Source organism: Sphaeramia orbicularis, chromosome 13 (assembly GCF_902148855.1).
Source record: "Sphaeramia orbicularis chromosome 13, fSphaOr1.1, whole genome shotgun sequence".
NCBI classification, from domain to species: domain Eukaryota; kingdom Metazoa; phylum Chordata; class Actinopteri; order Kurtiformes; family Apogonidae; genus Sphaeramia; species Sphaeramia orbicularis.
This window is the reverse complement of record NC_043969.1, coordinates 44,200,985-44,223,284: the sequence shown is the minus strand read 5'-3', so window position 1 is coordinate 44,223,284 and position 22,300 is coordinate 44,200,985. Positions and strand designations below refer to the sequence as shown.

The window sequence follows — 22,300 nt, the reverse complement described above, 5'->3', positions numbered from 1 at the left end:
GTGGTCCCTTAAACTTCATTAGAACAAAAGAAGTAAAGAAATGTCGTTCAGCCACCTGCTAACACTGACCCTAGTTAGCTACTATCTTATGCTAACTATGTACCTGAAATAAATGTTAGCTAATTGCCTAAGTCACTTCTTATTTCTTCTGGGCATGTAAAAGTAGGTGGGTATACTTTAAATCCTCCAACTCAACCTTAGTTTTAAACCAAACGTGTAACTATTAATGACTGACAGCTTACCTTGAAAGGCTTTCTGCTCTTAAGTCGATAATAAAAGCTTTCAATGTTAGTTGCTAACGCCATTTACCAAAAGTACTTATTTCTCATAAACACGTTAAGGTAATCAATAACTCTACCAAATCCAATGAAACTTTAGTGTAATACAAAACCTGTGTCCTTAGGGAATTGTAGTCACTGTAAAAGTTTATTCATTTCTATCGAGTTCCCTCGGTGCTTGAAAAAGCGTTTAGCACTAGCTAGCTAACGCGAACTACTACATTCATCGCTAACAGTTAGCTAGCATCATCTACCTAAATGGAGGAAGTCATTATCTTAAATACCTCTTAGTTGAACAGGTAATGTTGCTAAATTATACTAAAATGCTTCCGATTCAACCTTACTATAACACAAAATGTGTGCACTGGTATTGTCGTTACTATTACCGTTACTTTGCGTTACTATTAAACATCATCAGCATCGTTGGCATTAATTTAAAGGACTTCCGCTCCTGTAAGAAAACAAAAGCCCTAAATATCAACCGACCTGCAGCTACGTTACTGTTAAAAAACTGCATGAAATAAAGCCATCAAATAAAAATCAGTTAAATTACATAAATTTCTGTTCAACTCTCAACTGCAGTAATAATACTTTTGGTTTCTACCACATTCATGTTTTAAAATATTTTTTACCCCCAGAAAACAAGTCTCAAAACGTCTACAAACAGTTAAAAATAAGTATGTAATTTGGGATCCATTTTGGTTAAATATTAAAGACAGTGAAGGCTTTCCTGTTTTTTTCACTGTGTCAGGCTGCCTTACATTTATGCACTAAATTGATTGCAACTGTTCCCCTTTTGAGGAGCTATTGCCTAATATTACAGTATGCTTACCACACTGCCAGGAAAGAGCATTAATTTTTTTTTTCTAATGTGACATTTCCGTGTACCCTGTTTAGGGCTTTCAGTGTCAGCCCCTTTCTAATGCAAATCCAAATGCATTTTAGGTGTTTTGGACTTGGCATGCAGGACTGCAGGGCCCTGCTCTGTGTGTCTGTCCCCGCTATTGAATACCATATCACCGACTCTCTCTGCCAGACAGACAGCTTCCTGCAGCAAAGAAACCACCTCTGCAGGCTTTTGGGACATTAATGTCCCCTGTTTGGTTGCCTCTTCCTCTTGGTGTGTTCAGACAAGGATGCCTTTGAGTCCCCCTGTCCAGCTGCACGGCTACATTCACAAGCACAAACACTACCTCCCTGTGTAATCACTCGCCGTCTCAGAAATGACACAGGGAGTTAAATAAGAAAGGCAAGAAATTGGGATGATACACTCATGAGACCCTGAATCCCTGAATTAACTCATCTCATAGGAAGACTGGCGTTTCAGTTCGTCAGCATTGGAAAGGTACATAGTTCTAGTCACCCTATTGACAAGAAAAGTAATATAACTACTTCAGTTACTTCGTTAGAGTAATGATTTTTGGGCAGTGAAGCTGAAAAGATTCCCAGACATTTTAAGTTCAAGAGCAAAAATTTTAATTTTGTGTCTTCCAGATTAACAAAAATATGCCATGAATTCCCTTATTGTCTGCAGTTTACTAACTCTTCCACCATTAAAACAATGTCGAATTTTAAAAATGTTCGCTGGAACATCAGATCATCAATCACAGACATCAAGATATCAGCAGTTATTTGACTGACAATGGCAAATAATGTTAGCAAGGCAGCAACATACTGTCACCAAATTAGATATAAAGTAAACAATTCAAATGCCACCAAACATAAACAAAAATAAGACTAACTTACTATACTGCTGCCAAAGACAATTTTTCTAACGTGTTCATTCTTAACTCCATTTTTGTTTCATTTTCTTGTGTGTTTTTGTATTTTCATAAAGTATACTATGTTTTGAACATGTGTGCCTTTATGATATTATTTTTATTTATTGTATATATTTATAGTGACAAAGGGCCTTGAATGGGACTCAAATCCAGGTCGCTGTAGTAGCTTCAGCCTTTGTGGTACACAGTCAATCAGGTGAGCTTTTTTCAGATCTCAGATGGAAATTTTCAGGACTTTAATTCTACATGAAAGCTTTTAGCTGAAAAGACAGTATTTAGTTGTACCTAGCATTTTGCAAATTAAATGATAAATGTTATAATTAAATTATAAATGTTTCTCTGTATCTGTAATTAGGAACGGCAGGTTTTCTGTATTTATTCATACATACATAAAGGCAGCAACAACAGGAACACCCATAGGAACAGAGAGCTTAAGCAATAAAAGATGGAAATATTAAAAAGTAGAAAGTACATAAAATAACTATAAATGAGGAGGGTATTACTTATTGAGGGTACTACTTGAGCTTTGGAGCTTAACCAGAGGCACAAGAAAAGAAGAAACAAAAAATTACTGTTATTTTTTGGGGGGCAGGTGGGGGTTACCAGATCAGGAAGCATATAGTCATAGTGTTTCTCCACTCCAAAGCATGTGAATGTAGAAATAGCTGCAAATAATCAGGTAAAAACTTAGAGTTGAAATAGTGCTAAGGTAGCGTTTAAGTACATAAACAAATAAATAAATTGAGTTTGGAGTGAGACTGGATGGGCTCTGGGGTTCATCAGGATCCACTTGTAAATGGAAATGTAGTTTTGCTTCTCTAAATTAACCAGTGGCACAAACCAGCACGAAGGTGTTGGTGCCAGTGCAGTGTAAGCATAGTGCAACTGATATAGTGCCTGGCATCAGCAGTTTTTACAGTGAACACCAGCACCACAACTTTCTGGTAAAATGCTGCCCCCCTTTGTTGATCATAGGAGTTCATGCTGGAGCATCAAGGCTATCCTGGTGACCCTGCTTCTATTCTGACTCCAGGCCATTTCCATGCTCTGTTTACTGCAACTTTCCAGTAGAGTTATATATGTATCTTTAAGGCCATGATTAAAAGTACAACAGAAGCTTCTTCAACTACTTATATTTTGTCATTCAGCTGCAACATGCAAGTAATTTCTCTCTGAACCAGAATCTGAATCAGAACTACAGTCGCGGAAAAAATTATTAGACCACCCTTGTTTTCTTCAATTTCTTGTTCATTTTAAAGCCTGGTACAACTAAAGGTACATTTGTTTGGATAAATAAGTAAAGTAAGTAAAGTAAATTTTATTTATAGAGCACTTTTCACAGACAGAGTCACAAAGTGCTTTATCAATTCAAATCAGAAATACATCAAATGTAACGATAACAAAAATAGCTCATAAGAGTTTAATTTCAGAGCTGATATCTATCCATTTTCCATGGTTTTCTTGATAATAATAAATTTTGATAAAAATCTTGATAAAAAATATTTTTTTTAATTTTATGTTATCCTGGTTTTTATCCCAGATTGTTTTTATTTTTATCTTCTCTGGTTTTTATTGTGTTTTTATTGCATCTTGTTTTTATTTATTTGATCTTATTTATTTTATTCTTTTACTTATCCATGCTGCTATACTGATGAATGGTGGAACACTGAGCACTTTTTGTCCTGTCTTTTTGTCCTGTCTGTAAGCGTGATCAAGTGCCTGTCTTGCATGTTCAATGTATGTGTTGTTGTAATGCCAAGGCAATCACCTAGACTCCAAAACAAATCTACCTACGGGTATAAATAAAGTAACTTTGACCTTGACAATAACTAAAATCACTTCAGTTCTTACATCAATAGCTATGGCATTGTACTGACAAAAACAGTGCTTTTAGACATTCCATGTTTTCTTTTCTGTCTGTTTTGGTCACATGATACACACAGGAGTTAGTACTTTATTGCATAACCACTGTTTATGATGACTTTTGGTGGTCTAATAGTTTTTTCCACGACTATATATGAAGCAGTTGATTGTAACCAAATTCAGGCCCTGAATTCAAAACGACTTTTAGGTGTGGCCACTTGTTTCGTGTGTTGATGCTGTGAAGAGCCACAGATATCACTTCCTGGAGTACACTGATGGTGCTCAGATGATTGCTCATCACTCTTACTCTCCTCCTCCTTCCTCTGTTGCATGTATGTTCACTATTCTCTTCGTCTATGTCTGCATTTCTCTTTCTCTCTATGTACGTGTCCTCTCCCCTCCCCCTTGTACACACTCACACACACACACAGACGCGCACACACACACAGAAACTGATGTGAGTTCCCCTATCTGTCAGAGCCAGTTCCTCCATTTAAGATGCTGACTTGTTTATGTAAAGGGACAAGTGAATGACTTTGCTGGGCTCTTGCAGCTCCATTTTGACACCTGTTTGAAGCTTCTTTTTTTCCTTTCTCTCAACTTTGTCGCAGGCGCAGGGAGTTTAAAGCCTGTTTTGATGCTGATTTGTGGTTGATACACATCTTCAGATAGCAGAGAACACGAGAGAGAGAGAGAGCGAGAGAGAGAGAAAGCGTGAGACTGAGGGGTTTGATAAGCTGGGTTTAGTAGTGGAGCTCAGTCTAGTTGGTGACTGGTAGGTGGGCAGCCCTCAAACCCCCAGCAGCTTTTACGTCCTGCTGTCGCCGGCCGGGCTGCATAAACTCATAGGGGACACGGAGGAGGAGAAGCAGAAGGAGGAGGAGGTGGAGGAGGAACAGGGTCAAGCATGGAGCTGTAGGGACACGCTCAGATGCCCGTGTGGATCACCAGTGGAGGAGGAGTGCTGTCCAGGAGAAGAGCTCTGCCATGAACAAGACCAAGAGGTAATTTAGAGAGACTCATAGTAAGAGTTCCACTAAGTCTAAATCTTAGATATGTGTCAGCAGCAAGCATTTTTGTGCAGCAGAGATGTGTGAACCTTGAGGTTTTATCTGCGATGCACTGTGGTTTGCACGAAAGAAAGCTCTTGATAAGTCAAAGAGAAGAAACGAGGGCATCTGCTTTTATTTTCCACTTGCAGCATGCCTGTGTGCAACAGTTTTATTTCAGTGTAGGCATTAAAGTGCATTAGCAAAGGTTAAGCACACACATAGGCTCATGCAGCTCGCGTGTTTGACCTGCATATCAGTTCAGAATAATAACTTCTCATATTATTTGTGTATACTGCACACAACCATGGCCTGACATTCAACTGTTGTGTTGACTGTTTGTTGTGCACTCACCTTCACACAGAAATTGTTATGCTTTTTTTGGCTCTGTCCAGCTAACGTGTCACACAATCATTTACATTTTCAGCTCACTTCTCAGATGAGAAATAACATGCAAAGTACACTGTGTTTTCATTGGTATTTTTGTGTTGGTGTATTTGTGACCTCAGCTCTTATCAGATTACCTGGAATGAAGAGGTGGTGTTAAGGGAGCTTGAAATGACGTCCGATTTACCTGCCTGACTTAAGGTGGTCTGACATAGTGGACAAAGTACTGTCCACCCATTTATTTTAAAAGGAAAGAAAAGAATGACAAAATATTTGGAGGGCTATTTCCTCCAATGTGATGAAAAAATTAGTTAATGACTGGTTCATAGTGTTTCATTATCATACATACATAGGTCACTATTTTGACAAAGTATCCCATTATTTATAGATATTAAGTCATTACTTTTGCAAAGTGTATCATTATTTTGTGATACTGTCACAGTTTTTGACAAAATATCTTACTTTGTGAAATACCATGCTGTCATTTTGATAAATTATCTTTTTTTTTAGATACAAGTTATTATTTTTCACAAACTATCTTGTTATTTTGAAATATTTATTTTGACAAAGTATCTTTTATTTATAGATATTAAGTAATTATTTGGCAAAGTAGTAGTATTTTTTAGGTTAGACTATTTTTATTAGATAGTCATCATATAGAAAGTTATATATGCTATAGATATATGTATAAAGTATCACATTATTTTGAGATTCTAAGTCTTAGACAGTATTGTGAGGAAGTATCTTATTATTTTTAGATACTTGCTTTAATTTACATAGTGCATTGCAGAAATGGTCCTCCATACTTTAGTATTGATGGTGAGTATAGTTTCATTGGTATAATTTCTGTTGATTTATGTTTCATTCCCAAACAGCAGCTCAGTAAATAGTTGAAGAGGTTTACACAGATTTCCTTCCACTTTCCTGATGCTACAGTGTTTGGTACAGTGGCTTTATTTTGGACCAAATGCATGAATGGCTCATTGCAGTAGATGCATCCTCTTGATGCGAAGGGAACAAGAACACAGGTTGTGAGAGGAGGTGGTGGGGGGGGGGGGGGGTGAAAGAAAAAGAGCAGCACACAAACAAGGCCTTCAAAGGGCCCTGGCTTCAATTAATCAATTAAGGAAAGAAAGAGAGGAATTTGCATATTCCCCCGCCAGTGTGAGAGCGAGAGAGGGAGAAAGGGGAGGGGGGGCTGGATCTGTGGCCAGCAATCCTGACATGGATGGGAAAGGGAGTGAGAGGGGGATTTCCAAAGAAAAAGAGAAGCTGTTTCCTGAATGGCTTGAATAGAGCAAGGATGAAGGAAGAGGAAAATGTGGGTGAAGGAGGAGTTGGTGAGGAAAAGGCATGGAAGGTCTTCCTAAAACTAAAAACCCAAGTCACTAATGCAGCCATTCCCAAAAATAAAGGGTCATCACCTGATTTTACCAGCTCACCAGTTGAGAAGATGTTTAGTCACAGAATAAAAAACTCTGACACTGAAAGGACTTCTTGGTACATTCAGGTGCACCTTGTAAACTCTGAAATCTAGACTCAAATGGGTATAGAGGTCACATGAAAAGGGATGGTTTATATGTTTTTTTTCTTTTCTTTATTTCCTTTTTTAAAATCTATTCCTTACTTGTTCGTGGACCAAAAGATATTTAGTAATTAGATGCTAAAGGTATAAAAATACTGCATTGATTTCTTCTTTCTATTAAAAAGCCAATTATACACTACAATCAGTGAGCTTAATTTTTTTACATGATGTAGTTGTAGACTTAAATACATTTCATACAAATTAGAAATTCAGTCTGCTGAGTTCTTCCTTACAGGGATACTGACTCCATGTTGCATTCAGGTGCATCTCATGAATTGTGAAATCTATTTTCAAATGGACTCAGGTTGTTTAGGATCAGAATGCTTACTTTTTCCTCTATTTTCTATTAGCTTAAACACATCTGTCACTTCTTTCTTGTTCTTGTGCTTTTTATTATATGATTCTAAAACCATCTAACACATTTTTTACATGGCATAAAAATTTTACAAAAAATTGTGATGAAAAATAAGATCATGTACCATGAACAGTTATTATTGTCTTAAATGAACAAAATAATGAAAAGCCCTCCCTAATAAAAAGTCAGTTTTAGGAAATCTTGACCTTGTGTCTCAAAACATAATGTCTATTTTTACCCCTAGAACTATTTTTGTGGCAACCACCAAACTTAATTTGGTACAATTTATCACAATTTTTAAGTGAAAAACAGGAATTTTTCTTGTAAATGTTCATAAAAGCTCAGAGTAAATTCAGAGATTATTATATCTGAACAAAGAAAACTGAAGAAAAAATAATAAATATCATTAACTGAACATAGAAATAAGTGCCCCAACTGGTTATTTATCAAACTCCATGGGTTTTACTGGTGAATCCGTGTTGCAGAAGATGACAGTGTTTCCACGTTCACTACTTAATCTTGAAGGGTCTTTAACTCAGTAATACAGGGTTGAAATTAAATCTATGTGGGGTTTCTATGTCCATGAATTCAGTTAAATATAGACAGATCTGTTGAGAATAACTGCAAATTGGATTCTTGGGAAAAGGTGAATGCAAATGTCTGAACAGTACATCCAGCTGTGTTCAGATTTGCATGGGGGCTCTATTTACTAACAGCAGACCTTTCAGCTGGTCTGGCTTATTACAAAGAAAAAAAAAAGAGAAAGAGACCAGTGGTTGTGGTAGAACTGTGCATTACCTGTTCAGCAATCACAGGGGAAATTCCCTGACAAACGTCATGACATCAATAACATTTCCCCATCAGCACTTCTTGTAGCTGTAGTGTGTCAGAGTGTGTCCTCAGATGTGAAGCTGGATTCACTCTGAGTCAAAGAGAAACATGATGAGTCCTAAAGGGCACCGAGATAAGATATACCAAAGAAAATAAATGCACTGCTGTCATGGTGAGCTTCGTGATAGGTCAAAATGTTAAATTACTTAAGTTTATACATTATGAAGATATGTGCATGACTTCAATTCCGTTTTAGTCCTTATTTACAGTAAATTCACTTATACATCTTGTCATTTCTTTTAGTCAGTGTGAGTCAAGCTCATAAAAATCCACTTTCCTGATGTTACAAATGTTGTTGATGTTTTACTTCATGTCTTTGTCAATGTTTGGACTTAAAACACGCACTCAGTTTGCGGATTAGTCTGACTCCTAGTCGCTCGTGGTCCCATGCTTAAAATAGACAGACAGACAGACAGACAGACAGACAGACAGACAGACAGACAGACAGACAGACAGACAGACAGACAGACAGAAAGAAAGAGTTAAACTTTCAGCTTTCATCAAGGCTAAATGCATATCATTGTATAACCTGTAATAAGAGGATTTTCTAGTTATATATTGGTCACATGATGTACATTCTCATAATTTGTTAATCAGAACATAGTGACTACACACATTAATGATGGCAACTTAAATAATCAATAATCAGCAAGGATTAGTGACATATACATATTCTTAAAGGATGGTCGGAGCTATGTGTTTGAGGCCCAGTGGCCTAATGGATAAGGCATCAGCCTCCGGAGCTGGGGATTGTGGGTTCAAGTCCCATCTGGGTCAGTTCTATAAGAAATCAAATGTTTCCTTTACTGTCACTATCAAGAAACACAAACAACAATAGAAGATTTTCAGTAAACAGTGTTATTTGCTGTTAAATATCTCAATTCGGTACTTGAGATTAAGATTTACAGTATCAGTCATAATCAGCTCTTTGTGGCAATTTATACATGACACAATTACATGTAAGTGTGTTGCCTATTTAAAGCATTTATAACCTAATCTCTGAAGTAATCTACACTTAAGAAAACAATAGTTGTGTTTGTATTACTGCTGAAAATACCTTATAGTTGTAAATAAGTAACTGTTCACTGTGATCAAATGAAACCCACACCAATGATTGAGTACAGTTAGAGATTTTTAACAACAAACACTTGGATTTTTGTACATTTTTATACACTAGTTAAGGTCTTTGTGCTTGTCAGCTTATGGTGAAAGTGTCCGTTTTCTTTTTTTTTTTTTTTTATCTTGCATAAATAAAAACAGTTCAAAATATAACAGAATAGATCATAGTAAGGTGCTCAGGTATTCTGTATTATTCTCATTGTTGCATCTATGATTGATGATGGTTTCAAAGGTACTCTACCTCTTACATACTTTTATTGGTGAAATCTACATCTTTCCTGCTAGATTTGTGTTTTACAGAGGCTGTGAACTAGTGTGAACCATTTTTTATGGATATAGAAAGTGTTTAAGTAAATCTTAGCCAGATAAATGTCTGCTTAGCTGCTGCCACAAGAGCCTTCTATTACTTTAACTCGCACTAAGAAATGTTAAATGAGAACTATACCCACAATCTACTATACAATGCAATGGAAAAAGTAGTAACAAATGCATATTGTCCAAAAAAAGTAACTTCAGTTAAAAAACTAAACTCCAGAGCTCCCAGTTCAAGTTCAGAGATCAAAGATTCAAAATGTTACAGTATTCTCACATATGAATATATAAAGTTTCATTGTGTAATATTGTTGTTTCCTTATATGCTTGTAGTTTTTGTTGGTCTTAAAACCTCTTATTCTAAGCTGAACAGTGGATAACATTAAACACTGTTGCTGCTGCTGAAGAGATGCTTCAAATAAACCTACATATAATTCAATGTACGCTCAGTTCTCATGGATGTAGACAACACAGACTGTCATTGGTTCAAACATGGACTTAGCTAGGTAGCATAAGATCATGTTCATTTACATTTATACTGTGGAAAATATAATGGAGCAGATATACAACTCTTTAACAAAACATACAACTGCATAGATCAAGAGGGATGGATCAGCTGAAACAATGGAGGGTTATAAAGAAGAATTATATGATTAAAGACACTTACAAACAAGACAGTTCAGTGGAGAGTCATTTCCTGTTTCAGTGTCACATGGTCTCTCCTTACCCCGCCCCTCTAGTAGACGAGGGGCAGATCTTGTCCCATTCATTGCAATGGGAGACATGAATGTGATTTAACTATTGGTTTTTCTCCCAGAAGTCGCCCAAGAAATTTTTTATCTATTTTGAATGCTTGGATGAGGAAAAAATTGCCTTTGTTTGAGGCCTGACTCACTTTCCTATGTATCTGATTATGTACGAATGGCAAATAAACTATCTTATTTTATCTTATCTTATCTTTCACAAGATCTCACAATACAAATCTCTCTGAAGGAAGTAAAACAAGCATCAAAATAAAATAAATAATTATGATAAAATATTGTTAGGTACTAGTGGCATTAGTGCATTATTATTTATAGACAATGTTGTCATCCTCTCATCCTGTGATCATGCCCACATCAGAGACAGGAAGTGAGCTATTTTATATCACTGATACAAGTAGCGATAAACCGTTTAACTAGTTCTGTCCAATTAATCAGCACGATACAGCTTTTGGTATCTAAGGGGTGTGGTTCTGATTATGAACTCGAGGTAATATCAGGGTTTGAGAATAGTTGATTTCGATGCAAAATATTATGTCAAAAACCGGCATAGTTTGATGTTCACTTCCAAGCTTATTGAAAAATTACCTCATGTTCAGATCATTACTTATTCTGTTTCGAAGACAGTCAGTGTCTTGGTTGATAGACTCATTAATTGGCTTGTTCCTGCTCTAAAATATTATATCATTTGTGCTGTAGGGGTGACGTCCTCTGGATTGTATTGAAAGTGTAAGATGTGTCTTAACCCATAAAGACCCAAACAGCCACTGGTGACCAAAATCCTCTACTGATCTAAAATGTTTAACAACTTCTGAACCACCAATCCTATCAACACATGTAAATAATTAGTCTAAAATGCAGTTTGTCATCTTTTCAAGAACTTATTTTTAGACAATAGATCTTGAAAATCTTAAGATAATTTTCACTTGTTCTACTGGCAGATTTTTTTTTGCTTAATTCCATTTTTTTTTTCTTTTTTTCTTTTTTTCGTTTTTTTGCTTTAATTCAAGGAAAAAAAAAAAAAAAAAAAAAAAATCTGCCAATGGAACAAGTGAAAATTATCTTGGTAAGATTTGTTGAAATAAGATTTTCAAAATTTATTGGCTAAAAATAAGTTCTTATATCTCACTGAAAAGTTACTCTTTAGGTGATTATGTCTTATTTTAAGTGTGATGAGATATAATGACTTGAAATGAGAAAAATACACTTGGTAAGATTTGGATTTTCTCCAGTGGTAAAACCCATGGAGTTGGATCAATGACAGAGGATGGACACACTTGGTTTATGTTCAGTTGATGATAGATTTGACAGAAAAGGTCACTTTCTTCAGTTTTCTCTGTTTTGATATAATAACCCTCAACTTTAATCTGAGTTTTTATGAACATTTAAATGATCAGTAAATTACATACCGGAAAATACTTGATTTTCACTGAAAAGCACAATAAAAAGAATAATATTATAATAAATGGTGATAAATCACTTAAGAAAGGTGAAATCTTGAAAAAAAAAAAATCATTTGGGAGCTGTCACAGAAGTATCACTGGGTCTTTATGGGTTAAGGTGTGGATGAACCAAACTCAGCCACCTTCAGTGTGTCCTTGCCTGGTCCTTCTTCTGAAGATCCAGTCCATTTGTAGTGAGCTGTACATATCTTTACCCAAAGCTAGCTCGCATCAGTACACACTGTGCTGCTCAGTGTTGGTGTTTTGAGTTCGGCGGCCACCTGCGTTAATGGAGCGAAGAGATGGACAAGGAGGCAGAGAGCCAGGGTTTTGTTGTCCAGTAGGTTTACAGACCAGAGTTTGTGAATCCAGGCATGTCTGAGGGGGAAACGTGTGCTTAACTGTATCTGCTGAAGGGAACAGTGTGTACAGACTGGAGAGGAGCCTGTAATAGAAATAGATCAGAAATGTCAAAGCCTCCACGCCTGTATCACTGTGAACATCCATGAGTGCAAAAATGCCAAGTACAAATAGTTCTCAAGTACCTGTACTGTACATAAGTGTGGCAACTTGATACTTTAACTACCTACATTTTAATGCAAACATTTTACTCTCTGCTCTTTACAGTAAAACAGGTTTGTTACTTTAGTTTTAAAGATATTTCAGGAATTCTCCATTATTACCTCCGCCAAGGAGGTTATGTTTTTGCCAGGGTCTGTCTGTCTGTCTGTCTGTCTGTCTGTTAGTGTGCAACATAACTCAAAAAGTTATGGACAGATTTGGATGAAATTTTCAGGGTTTGTTGGAAATGGGATGAGGAAGAAATGATAAAATTTTGGTGGTGATCGGGGGTGGTGGGGCCCACGGGGGGGGCCACTGATCAGCCTTGGCGGAGGTCTGCGCTCTCCGAGTGCTTCTAGTTTTACTATGCATTAGCGTCATCGGTATTGTAATTTTAAACCCATAAAGACCCAGTGTTACTTTTGTGTCATTTCCCAAATGAATTTTCCTCTCTATTCAACCTTTCATAAGTGATTTATCACCATTTATTATAATATAATCCTCATTTATTTTGCATTTTTTCCAGTGAAAATCATCTATTTTCCTATGTTTAATTGACTGATCATGTAGATGTTCATAAAAGCTCAGAGTAAAGTTGAGGGTTATTGTATTTCAATACAGAAAAAACTGACAAAAAGGGGACTTTTTCAGTAAAATATAGCATTAACTGAACATAAACCCAGTGTTTCCATCCACTGTCATTGATCCAACTCCATGGGTTTTACTGGTGAATCAATGTTGGAGTAGATGACAGTGTTTCTATGGTAACTACGGAGCCTCTGAACGTCCAAATGCGTCATATCTGATGACAATGAAAAGATGAATAACTGTATTTTCCACCAGTTATTGACATGGATTGATCAATGGGTCAACAGAGATTAAACAGTTTAGATCAGTAGATGGTTTACGTTAAAGGTGGCTGTTTGGGTCTTTAACGGTCAAGAAGACCATAAATAGAGAAATATAGTAAGATGCACAGGAAATAAGAGTATGAATCTCAGGTCTTTCCCCTAAAACAATGTCATAAAAATGTGAACATTGCTCCATTTTGCACTGTCTGTAGTAACCAATCACTATTTCCAGTTTTCCTTGGATGTGTTTTTATTACAGTATTTTCATTGTTTTAATAGTATATGCCATTTTCTGATAAATATCAACAGACATTGACCACAGTTACATGCACACTATTATTCCACTATTATTCTGAATTTAACAAGTGCCATGTAAAGAGCATATTTTCTTTCAATATTCTTTTATCCTGAAGTAGGCCATTTTCTGGATGCATCATTTTCCAAATTGGATAAGTGGAATATGGTGATATTCTTTTGGATTTATGAGGATTCTATAGCCAAGGATACAGCATATTTAGAAAAATTCATCTAATTTACTCATTATACTGCAGGTTTCAACACAGAGCCACTGTTTACGGTCATAGGAATAAAGACAAATATCCTCTGTGGTAGAGATGGATTCTCCAAAGTAAATCTCACATTTCTGGTCAGAAGTAAAAACACATCTACCATGGAGATCAATAGGTTCATAGATACAAGCAAATAGTGTAAGGACAACCTTTTCTGGAGGGTGATTGGAGGAATGAAAGAAGAAGCATCTACCACCACTGGAAAACTTTGGAAAATCATTATTTTTAATGGGGTACACACATCTCCATGTAAACAGGAATATTAATTTTCATTGAGCATATGCACTGCTTATTGGGCATAAAAAGGACATTTAACTAAAACAGTCATAGTTTATTGGGCTGTGGCTTAAAATATCCTGTTAGCATGTCCCACCTAGCTGATATTCAGCAGTGGGATGGATGAATCAGTGCAGGGTTAGGCTGAACAGGTTGTTTAAAAAGGACAAATCAAGCAAAAAGAGACCAAAAAACAGTCTTGAAATGGGACACAAAATCCTGCAGTGGGCTATGAATACCCCACTGGTCAGCAATTGCTAATGCTAATGTGAGATGCTGTGCTTGTATTAGGACGGGTAAACTGCAGAGACTAAATAGGGATAATATGAGGACATTCAATTATTTCCATGCCTTCTTCTGCATAGAAGGAACTGAACTTTTTTACCATACATGTTGCTGTATTTCTTAGTTGTAAAAACATAGTGGTCAATTTTGTTTGTTATTTTTTTTAAATGTATATATTTTTTGAGATGCCAGGTGAACAATTACAAATAGAAAAGAGCAAGTCATGCATTAAAAAAAACATATGATGAAAACAATGTAAAAAAAAAGACAACATGAAAAAAATGTGAAAGTTATAAAGAGGCAATAATATTAAGGACACAAGACAAAAACAACATTAAAGGCCAATAATCCAATCCAACTGACGCTACAAACTGATTGCACTTAATGTATTTATCACATTTTAATTGTATTTTAACTGTATTTTAATTGCATTTTAAATTGTATCTTAATTGGTTTGCAATGTAGAACACTTGGTGATTCCCTGTCTGTGAAAAGTGCTCTATAAATAGCATGTACTTACTTACTTACTTACAATAAGTGGCATAAAACATGCAACAAGGTGACAGCAATGTAAGAAATAAACCACAAAAATGGTGTGGGATTAGACTGAAGCGAGCAGAAGCTGGTTTACATTATATTAACATGACATGAGATTTAATAGCTTTACACACAAGCAGTCTCTAGAAGCATCTGCTTCTGACTTTTACACTTTGAGGACATTTAGAGTCTGTAGTTTTTCACTTGTACCACAGTGAAGAAGTTGAAACACTACTTCTACTTTTATCAGAATCCTACACTTCCACTGGACTGAATAGGTTATGTTTTGCATGAGTGTTCATTCACGTGTTAAAGATTCTTTTGTTAGTGAACATGTGCATGATGTATTATATATTGTGTTTACGTGTGTGCATATGTGCTGATAATGAGAGTGGGCTGGAGAAATGAGCCACGCACACAAACACAGGTTAAGAGAAGGGGATGTAGGTCTGGCCGTTCAGGGAACTTGTCGCCAATTCTCCGAACTCACACAGTGTTTCCTGGTAATGTCATCATATTGGCTGCAGAATAAAGACACAGCATTACATGACTGTGTGTGTTATATCACACGCTGTTTCTGCACATTCATTAGGGTGAAAAGTGTCAACCATCGCTCGCAAGATTTGTATAAACTCATGTAAGGGTGGACGATATGAGCAAAAAATATTAAGTGTGCATAATGTTTTTTCTGTCATGATAAAACAGAACTCACCAACAGTTTTTCTCATTAGTATTAGTAGGTGCCATAAATCTGTAATATTAACAATTAACAAACAAAAAAAGCCTGTCTTATTGATAATGAGTGGAGAAACATATTCACTGTATAAAAAATTTGGCTAAAAACACATGTATTGGATTTAATTGACTACTAAATGTCTTCTGCAATATAGGAATTTTCCATTAAAAAGTCTGATTAGTCAGATTAATTCAATATATCACCCAGCTTTACCTTCATTGTAGTGCTGAGGGGTGATTAATCATCTGGCAGGAGGGGCCGCCATTGAAAACTTAAGCGCGGCAGTCCTGTCAGTTGCTGGTTATTGTGAAATAAGACATTGCTAAACTGAGCCCCTGATCTTAAGAGGAAGCATTAATCGCTTCATGTAACAAAGAAATCTCATCTGTCAAATCTTTTTTAGGACATTTGAGAAACTCCACAGTTACACATCTGCTGTTCTGGCCTTCACATATTGCACTTTTTGGTGCACAATTTTCATCATAAGTTCTATTTCAACCATAAGGTGTGGGCATTTCTGTCAACGCTTTGTAGTCCCTCACATATCCTCAAATACTTAGACCACCGCCACCGACGAAAAAAAAATGAAATGTTAAATAACTTGTGAACTATAAAACCAATCAGTGAGCTTTGAAAGGTCAGGTGAAGTGGACATCCTCAGGTTTTCAGTGTCACTAAAGTCTCATTTAGACATCGTGAGGGTCTGCAGTGAAGCCGATTCCACCTTGATTCAAGTAAACCCATGTACGTTCCTCCTCTGAGTCAATAACCGGCTTTAACTTAACTTAACTGGAGGTTCTATGTTCACAAAAGAAATCATATGATTGTACTTTTTTAAATAATGCTAAATTCTTATACAAAACAAATGTGAAATTGGCAATAGAATGTGTTTGGGGGAAAACAAAAATCAGTGCACAGGCATCGTCTAAGCCTTAAAGCCTTAAAGTGAAACAGAAATGACCTAAATCAGCATTTAGGCTTAAATTTGCTTGTATTTCGTCTTCCAGAATATAATTATGATACTAAAAAAACAGCCTTTACAGTCACCAGATCTCAACCCAATCAAACTCTTATGACAGATTTTAGAGCAACAGGTTAGAAAACACTTTCCACCATCATCATAACAATCGACAGATGTGTGTTTTTAAGGCCAATACTGATTACTAATATTCAAAGAGGATAATAACTGATTTTTTTTTTTTTTTTTTTTTTAGCTCAGACATGTCCTGAAATAACTAATCTGACTGAATCAAATAAAGAGGAGCAGTTCACATTGAACACTAGGGATTCTGGGTGCTTAAATAAATAATCTTTTCTCATTTAAGTGCTGTATTCAGTGTTGTAACCAGTCAGACAACACAAATAGCCATTTTCCATTTGTAATTAGAGCATTTTAATCAAAAATAAATTGGATCAGAATCGCAAAGTTGGTTCCAAGCTAGAACCAAACCATAGTAGGTTTATCTTCAACTATTAACCATTGCAGTATATCAAATTCTACTGTTTTTGGAAAAAGAGGATTGAGGTGATGACCATGAAGAAAAAAAGAAAAAAACCAGGGGATAAAAGGAAGTACAGTAAGTGCTGATTGGTGGTTTCATGTCTAGTGAATATTAAGGAAAGGGTTGAGAGTTAAAAGAGAGTTGACTGGTTTCACTTGAACCCAAGAACGAATAATGAACCAAAAACTTAAACTTGAGAAAAGAAAGTGTTGACAAGACATGGAGTCTGTGGATGGTGTTATGTGTAACCATATGAAGATTCTCTGTTTATGGACAGTTCTTGATTATTGTAGTTCAACTCAATACCTGTAGAAACATGGACTGGTTCTGGTTCATTAGGAGTTGTTGAGGCTCCAAGAACTGACTAAACAACTCGAACTAACTGCAGCAGCATCAGGGCCAAAGTAGCACAATATTCAATAAATTAATTCTATTAGATATCAAGATTAAAAAACAAAAGAGTATTGATAATCATAAAATTGTGAAAGTCCATGACCAATGATCTGTCCCTCATTAAAACACTAAGTGAAGGAGTGTCTTTTGGCAGAATCATGTTCACACACTGCAAAAAAACACCCTGATAGAAATTAGCCTAATTTTGGGAAAAAAAAAAAAAAAAATCTGTCAGTGGGGTTAGAAAAGAATCTTGGCTAGAATTCTTAAAACAAGTAAAAAAAAAAAAAAATGTCTATCAACTAAAAAAAAAACAAAAAAAAACAATGTGCCTTGAAACTAGACAAAAATGCTAGAATTTTAGCAAATAGTGCTTAGTACAAGAAATAAAATCACACTCACTTAAGACAGAATTACTTTAAATGAGGTATTGTAGTGTCTGAGCTGGCTATAAGAATTTAAGTCTTAAAATAAGAGTAACAAGTAGAGAAAAATTCTTAAAATAAGCATTTGACTAAGTAAATTTTTCAGTACCTGGCAACCTGTTCTGAATCACATAAAAGAGGTAGATCCCTCACTTATTCCACAGTAGTCTTATTATTAATACGAGTCTGTAACTAATATCTGTGTTCCTTATTTTTTTATTTATTATTATTGTCAATTAGCATCTTTTTTATGGCGCAACAGGGTGGGAATGTTCATTGGTTTGGGCATAAAAAAAAAGAAAAACAAAAACAGTGACTGTATTATGCTATTCTGGATGACTCAGTATGTAATAAAAACACTTTGAACAAAAAAATAAGCATTTGATTCTCTTGATCAAACTGAAAATAACCATATCAACAGGGAATTGATCTCAGGTGTTCCGCATTGGAATCCGATGCATTACCTACTAAGCTAAACACCCACTGTTCTGTCAGGTGACCAATTTGCTCATCCTTATGGAGAAGACATTGTGTCCACGTTAAATTGACTAAGAAACCGCCTCTCAAATAAACTGCTGATAATCCATAAACGTACATTCTATCTCAAAAATTCTTGCAGGTGAGGCTTGTGGTGAGTCTTGTGAACGTATCACTGTATAATATGTGGGAAAAAAATCAGAACTGAATAAGCAGTGATTGTAGGAACGTGGAGTTAGTCAAATATGTGACAGAAATTTCAGACTTCAGTTTTGGAGCATTGAAACTGTTCTGAAGTCTTAACATTTGATTTGTCACTCAGCTTCTGGATCATATTTCACTCATTCACACCAGTTACACATATGGCAATAAACACTTACCCTCAAAACAAATGTGTTACTGAAAAAGCTGTGAATTGAGGTTGTGTGAGGAAGTTTGTCAGGTGACATTTTGCAGCTCACAAAATTTATCATCCACATATCCAAACCTATTTGAAATAAATGCTTTTAGGTTTGTCTTTAGCCACTATAACTGCAGAATAATATTTAGTTCCCAGTTAAGTAGGAGGATAATGTCCTCATGTATGCATTTACATTACTCAGCCAATCAGATGAACCAACTACATCAGGTTTTCCTCATTATAACGACAACATCTCTTGTGATAAATAGATTTTCCTTATATCATGTAGATCTATTCTGTGTCCACTAGTTTGTTCTTGGGTGAATTAAATTAATGTGAGTTTAATTATCTCATTAGAGTGTATCTTTGTCTCCCTCATATCTCCACCTGTGACCAGACAAAACATGTATAAGATAAAGGAGCGCTGGGCAATAGAGAGTGAAATAATCTCATTTAGTTTTAATTTATAGAGTTTAGTTTCAGTCTAGTTCAGCCTTTCTATAAAATGCCAAAATTACAAAACTGAGATCATTCCTCCATTCCATGCAACCGGTTTACTTCTTCTGTAAATGGATTCAAGATTCCTTTTATTGTTATTGTATACACAGAGCATACACAATGAAATTCTGATGGACTTTGTAGAGACAGTACTTTTGTTTGGGTTTTTTTTTACAATATATTTATCGACTTAACTTTTTTAACATTATACAAACACATCAGACACACACACAATTAACTTGCACCACAATAAATTAAGAAGTTCCCCCATAACAGTGGTAACAGAAATTCAATCAATAAAATTAAAGTTAAAGAAATAATAATGAAAAAAGAACTTAATAATAATGATCATTATCATCATCCTCAAAAATTTAATAGACTGCATGTTTCCATCAATTATGATGTTCATATATGATTCCCAGAGTTTGTAAAAGTCCTTCCTTTTGTCCTTCGTGATGTATGTACACTACCAGGCAAAAGTTTGGACTCACCTGGTTTTTCTTTATTTTTATGACTATTTCCATTGTAGATTCTCACTGAAGGCATCAGAACTATGAATGAACACATATGGAATTATGTAGTTTAAAAAGGTGGGACAAAACTCAAAGCATGTTTTATATTTTAGATTCTTCAAAATAGCCACATTTTGCTTTTATTACTGCTTTGTGCATTCTTGGCATTCTCTTGATGAGCTTCATGAGGTAATCACCTGAAATGTTTTCCAAAAGTCTGGAAGGAATTCCAAATGATGCTGAGCACTTGTTGCCCATCTGTGGTCCATCTCATGTCATTTAAATAAGAAGGTGAGTCCAAACTTTTGCCTGGTAGTGTAAGTCTTTCCAGTCCAATACAGTTCAAATGTTCCTTTATCCACGTTGTTAATGTAGAAGCATCCATCTTCTTCCAACAGAGCGCAATACCTCTCCTGGCCTGAACAAGTCCAAAATCCAACAATATCAAATGTTTTGTTGTACATAGAAATACTTTTGAGTATATTCCAAGAACACACAATTTGGCATTAAAGGGGAAAGTGGTATTAAACGTCTTTGACAAACATTTTACAACGCTCCTCCAGAATTTTTGGATCTTTTGATATTAGGGTTAGGGTTAATGAAATATAATGAATATAATATATTTATAGATTAATAAATTTATAATATAATGAAACAAAGTGCCCTTCTCTTGTAAACATGTAGAACAAACATCAGGAATATGAGCAAATTTATGATGAACCTGAGCAGAGATGGTACTTCTTGAATAAAATAAGGAAATATACAATGCAAAATATTTAAATAGTATTAAATAGTTAAAACAAACAAACAAACAAACACCCCCACCCCTCTCTCATTCAAGCAAAAAAAAACAACAACTATACATTATATTTACTGTGAAAATGTGTCTTCAGTCAGATATGACCTAATACTTTGGTAAAGAATTATGGTACATGTTTTGAGTTTTTGGAGAAGTAATAGCCTGGTGACTTCTCGTGGAGAAACATAGAAAGCTGTGTGTGACGGAGGGTGTTTTGCATGTTTGTGAGAGTTCAGGCAGCTGCAGCGCTGCTCTGAAAACCCTATCAGATGTGGGGAGCGGCGTTTCCTCAGTAGCTGACCTGCACTACCTTACCACATTCTGCTCTACTTTTTCTGAGCCGCTTACGCTCCCTGTCTATGTGTTTGTCTCTTTCTCTCAGGAAGTCTAATGTGGAGAGCAGGAGGCTGGTCCCGCGGAGGAGGAACACATGTCCCAGTCCTCAGGACATCAGCCGGGCTCTTCAGAGCCCCAGCTCGGCCCCCAGCGCCAGCGCCGCCAGCCTAGATGAGCTCATACAGCGCTGCCTGAACTGCTTCGGTCAGTCTCTGCCTCCGTGTATGCATGCGTTTCCAAAGTTTGTCATGTGCCTTTTACTCTTTATCACAACCAGGTTATATAAGCAAGGGATGAGGGAGAGTGAGGGGAGAATCCAGGGTGAGAGAGGGGACAGTGAGGCAGGGAAACAAAGGCCAGACTCATACAATCAAGCTTTGTTGTGTTGGTCTGCAGAGGGCAACTCGCTATTCCCATGAACTGTTTTATTATACAAGTCCATCCTCTACCTCTCGCTGTAGGTTCAGCATCCAAATGATAAAAAAAAATGTCTGAATACTCAAAGTGCAATCAGGCACAGAGATAATAATATGTTTTACTTGCTCAGATTTTTAAACAGATCACTCCATAAATATTCTGCGTCTTTATTATATTAACCTTTAGCATTAAGAGGGACACAGTGATCTGATTCAGCCCAGATCACATTATGCTATAAACAAAGGGAATATTGTTCTATACATAGATATTTCTACATATGATAATTCATTCTGACGCACATCCTAATGCTAGTCATTTTTTTTCTGTTACAACAAACTAAATGTTTCCAGGAATCCTTCATTTTATTCAATCTGTTTTTTAATGGTTTACATTATATTCCCCTTTAACCCATAAAGACCCAGTGCTACTTTTGTGGCAATTCCCAAATTAATTTTTCTGTAGATTTAACCTTACTTAAGTGATTTATCACCATTTATTATAATACTATCCTCTGTATTTTGCCTTGTTTTTAGTGAAAATCATGCATTTTCCTGTATTTAATTCACTGATCATGCAGATGTTCATAAAACTGCAGATTAAAGTTGATGGTTATTATATCAAAAACAGACAAAACTGAAGAAAGTGACTTTTTCAGTCAAATCTCTCATTAACTGAACATAAACCCAGTGTCTCCATCCACTGTTACTGATCCAATTCCATGGGTTTTACTGGTGAATCAATGTTGTAGAAGATGACGGTGTCTCCATGGTAACTACGGAGCCTCTGAACGTCCAAATGGGTCATATCTGATGACCTTGAAAAGATGACAAACTGTATTTTACACCAATTATTTACATGGATTAATAGGTTTAATGGATCAACACTCATTTAACATTTTAGATC

The 22,300-nt window shown here is 35.9% G+C and overlaps 1 protein-coding gene and 1 non-coding gene across 2 annotated transcripts in view; both read left to right on the top strand.

Annotated features, from left to right (window-relative positions):
* The first annotated feature begins 4,412 nt into the window (after positions 1 to 4,412).
* rasgrp4 (RAS guanyl releasing protein 4) overlaps positions 4,413 to 22,300 on the top strand; it is a 34,982-nt gene continuing 17,094 nt past the window's right edge. Inside the window, exons 1-2 of the mRNA XM_030152945.1 lie at positions 4,413 to 4,926; positions 21,027 to 21,184. Coding sequence (XP_030008805.1) covers positions 4,910 to 4,926; positions 21,027 to 21,184 — 175 coding nt within the window. The 5' untranslated portion in view covers positions 4,413 to 4,909. The remainder of the gene's footprint in view (positions 4,927 to 21,026; positions 21,185 to 22,300) is intronic.
* Positions 8,894 to 8,966, top strand: trnar-ccg (transfer RNA arginine (anticodon CCG)). The gene has a single exon. It is a non-coding gene; the product is annotated as a tRNA-Arg (tRNA).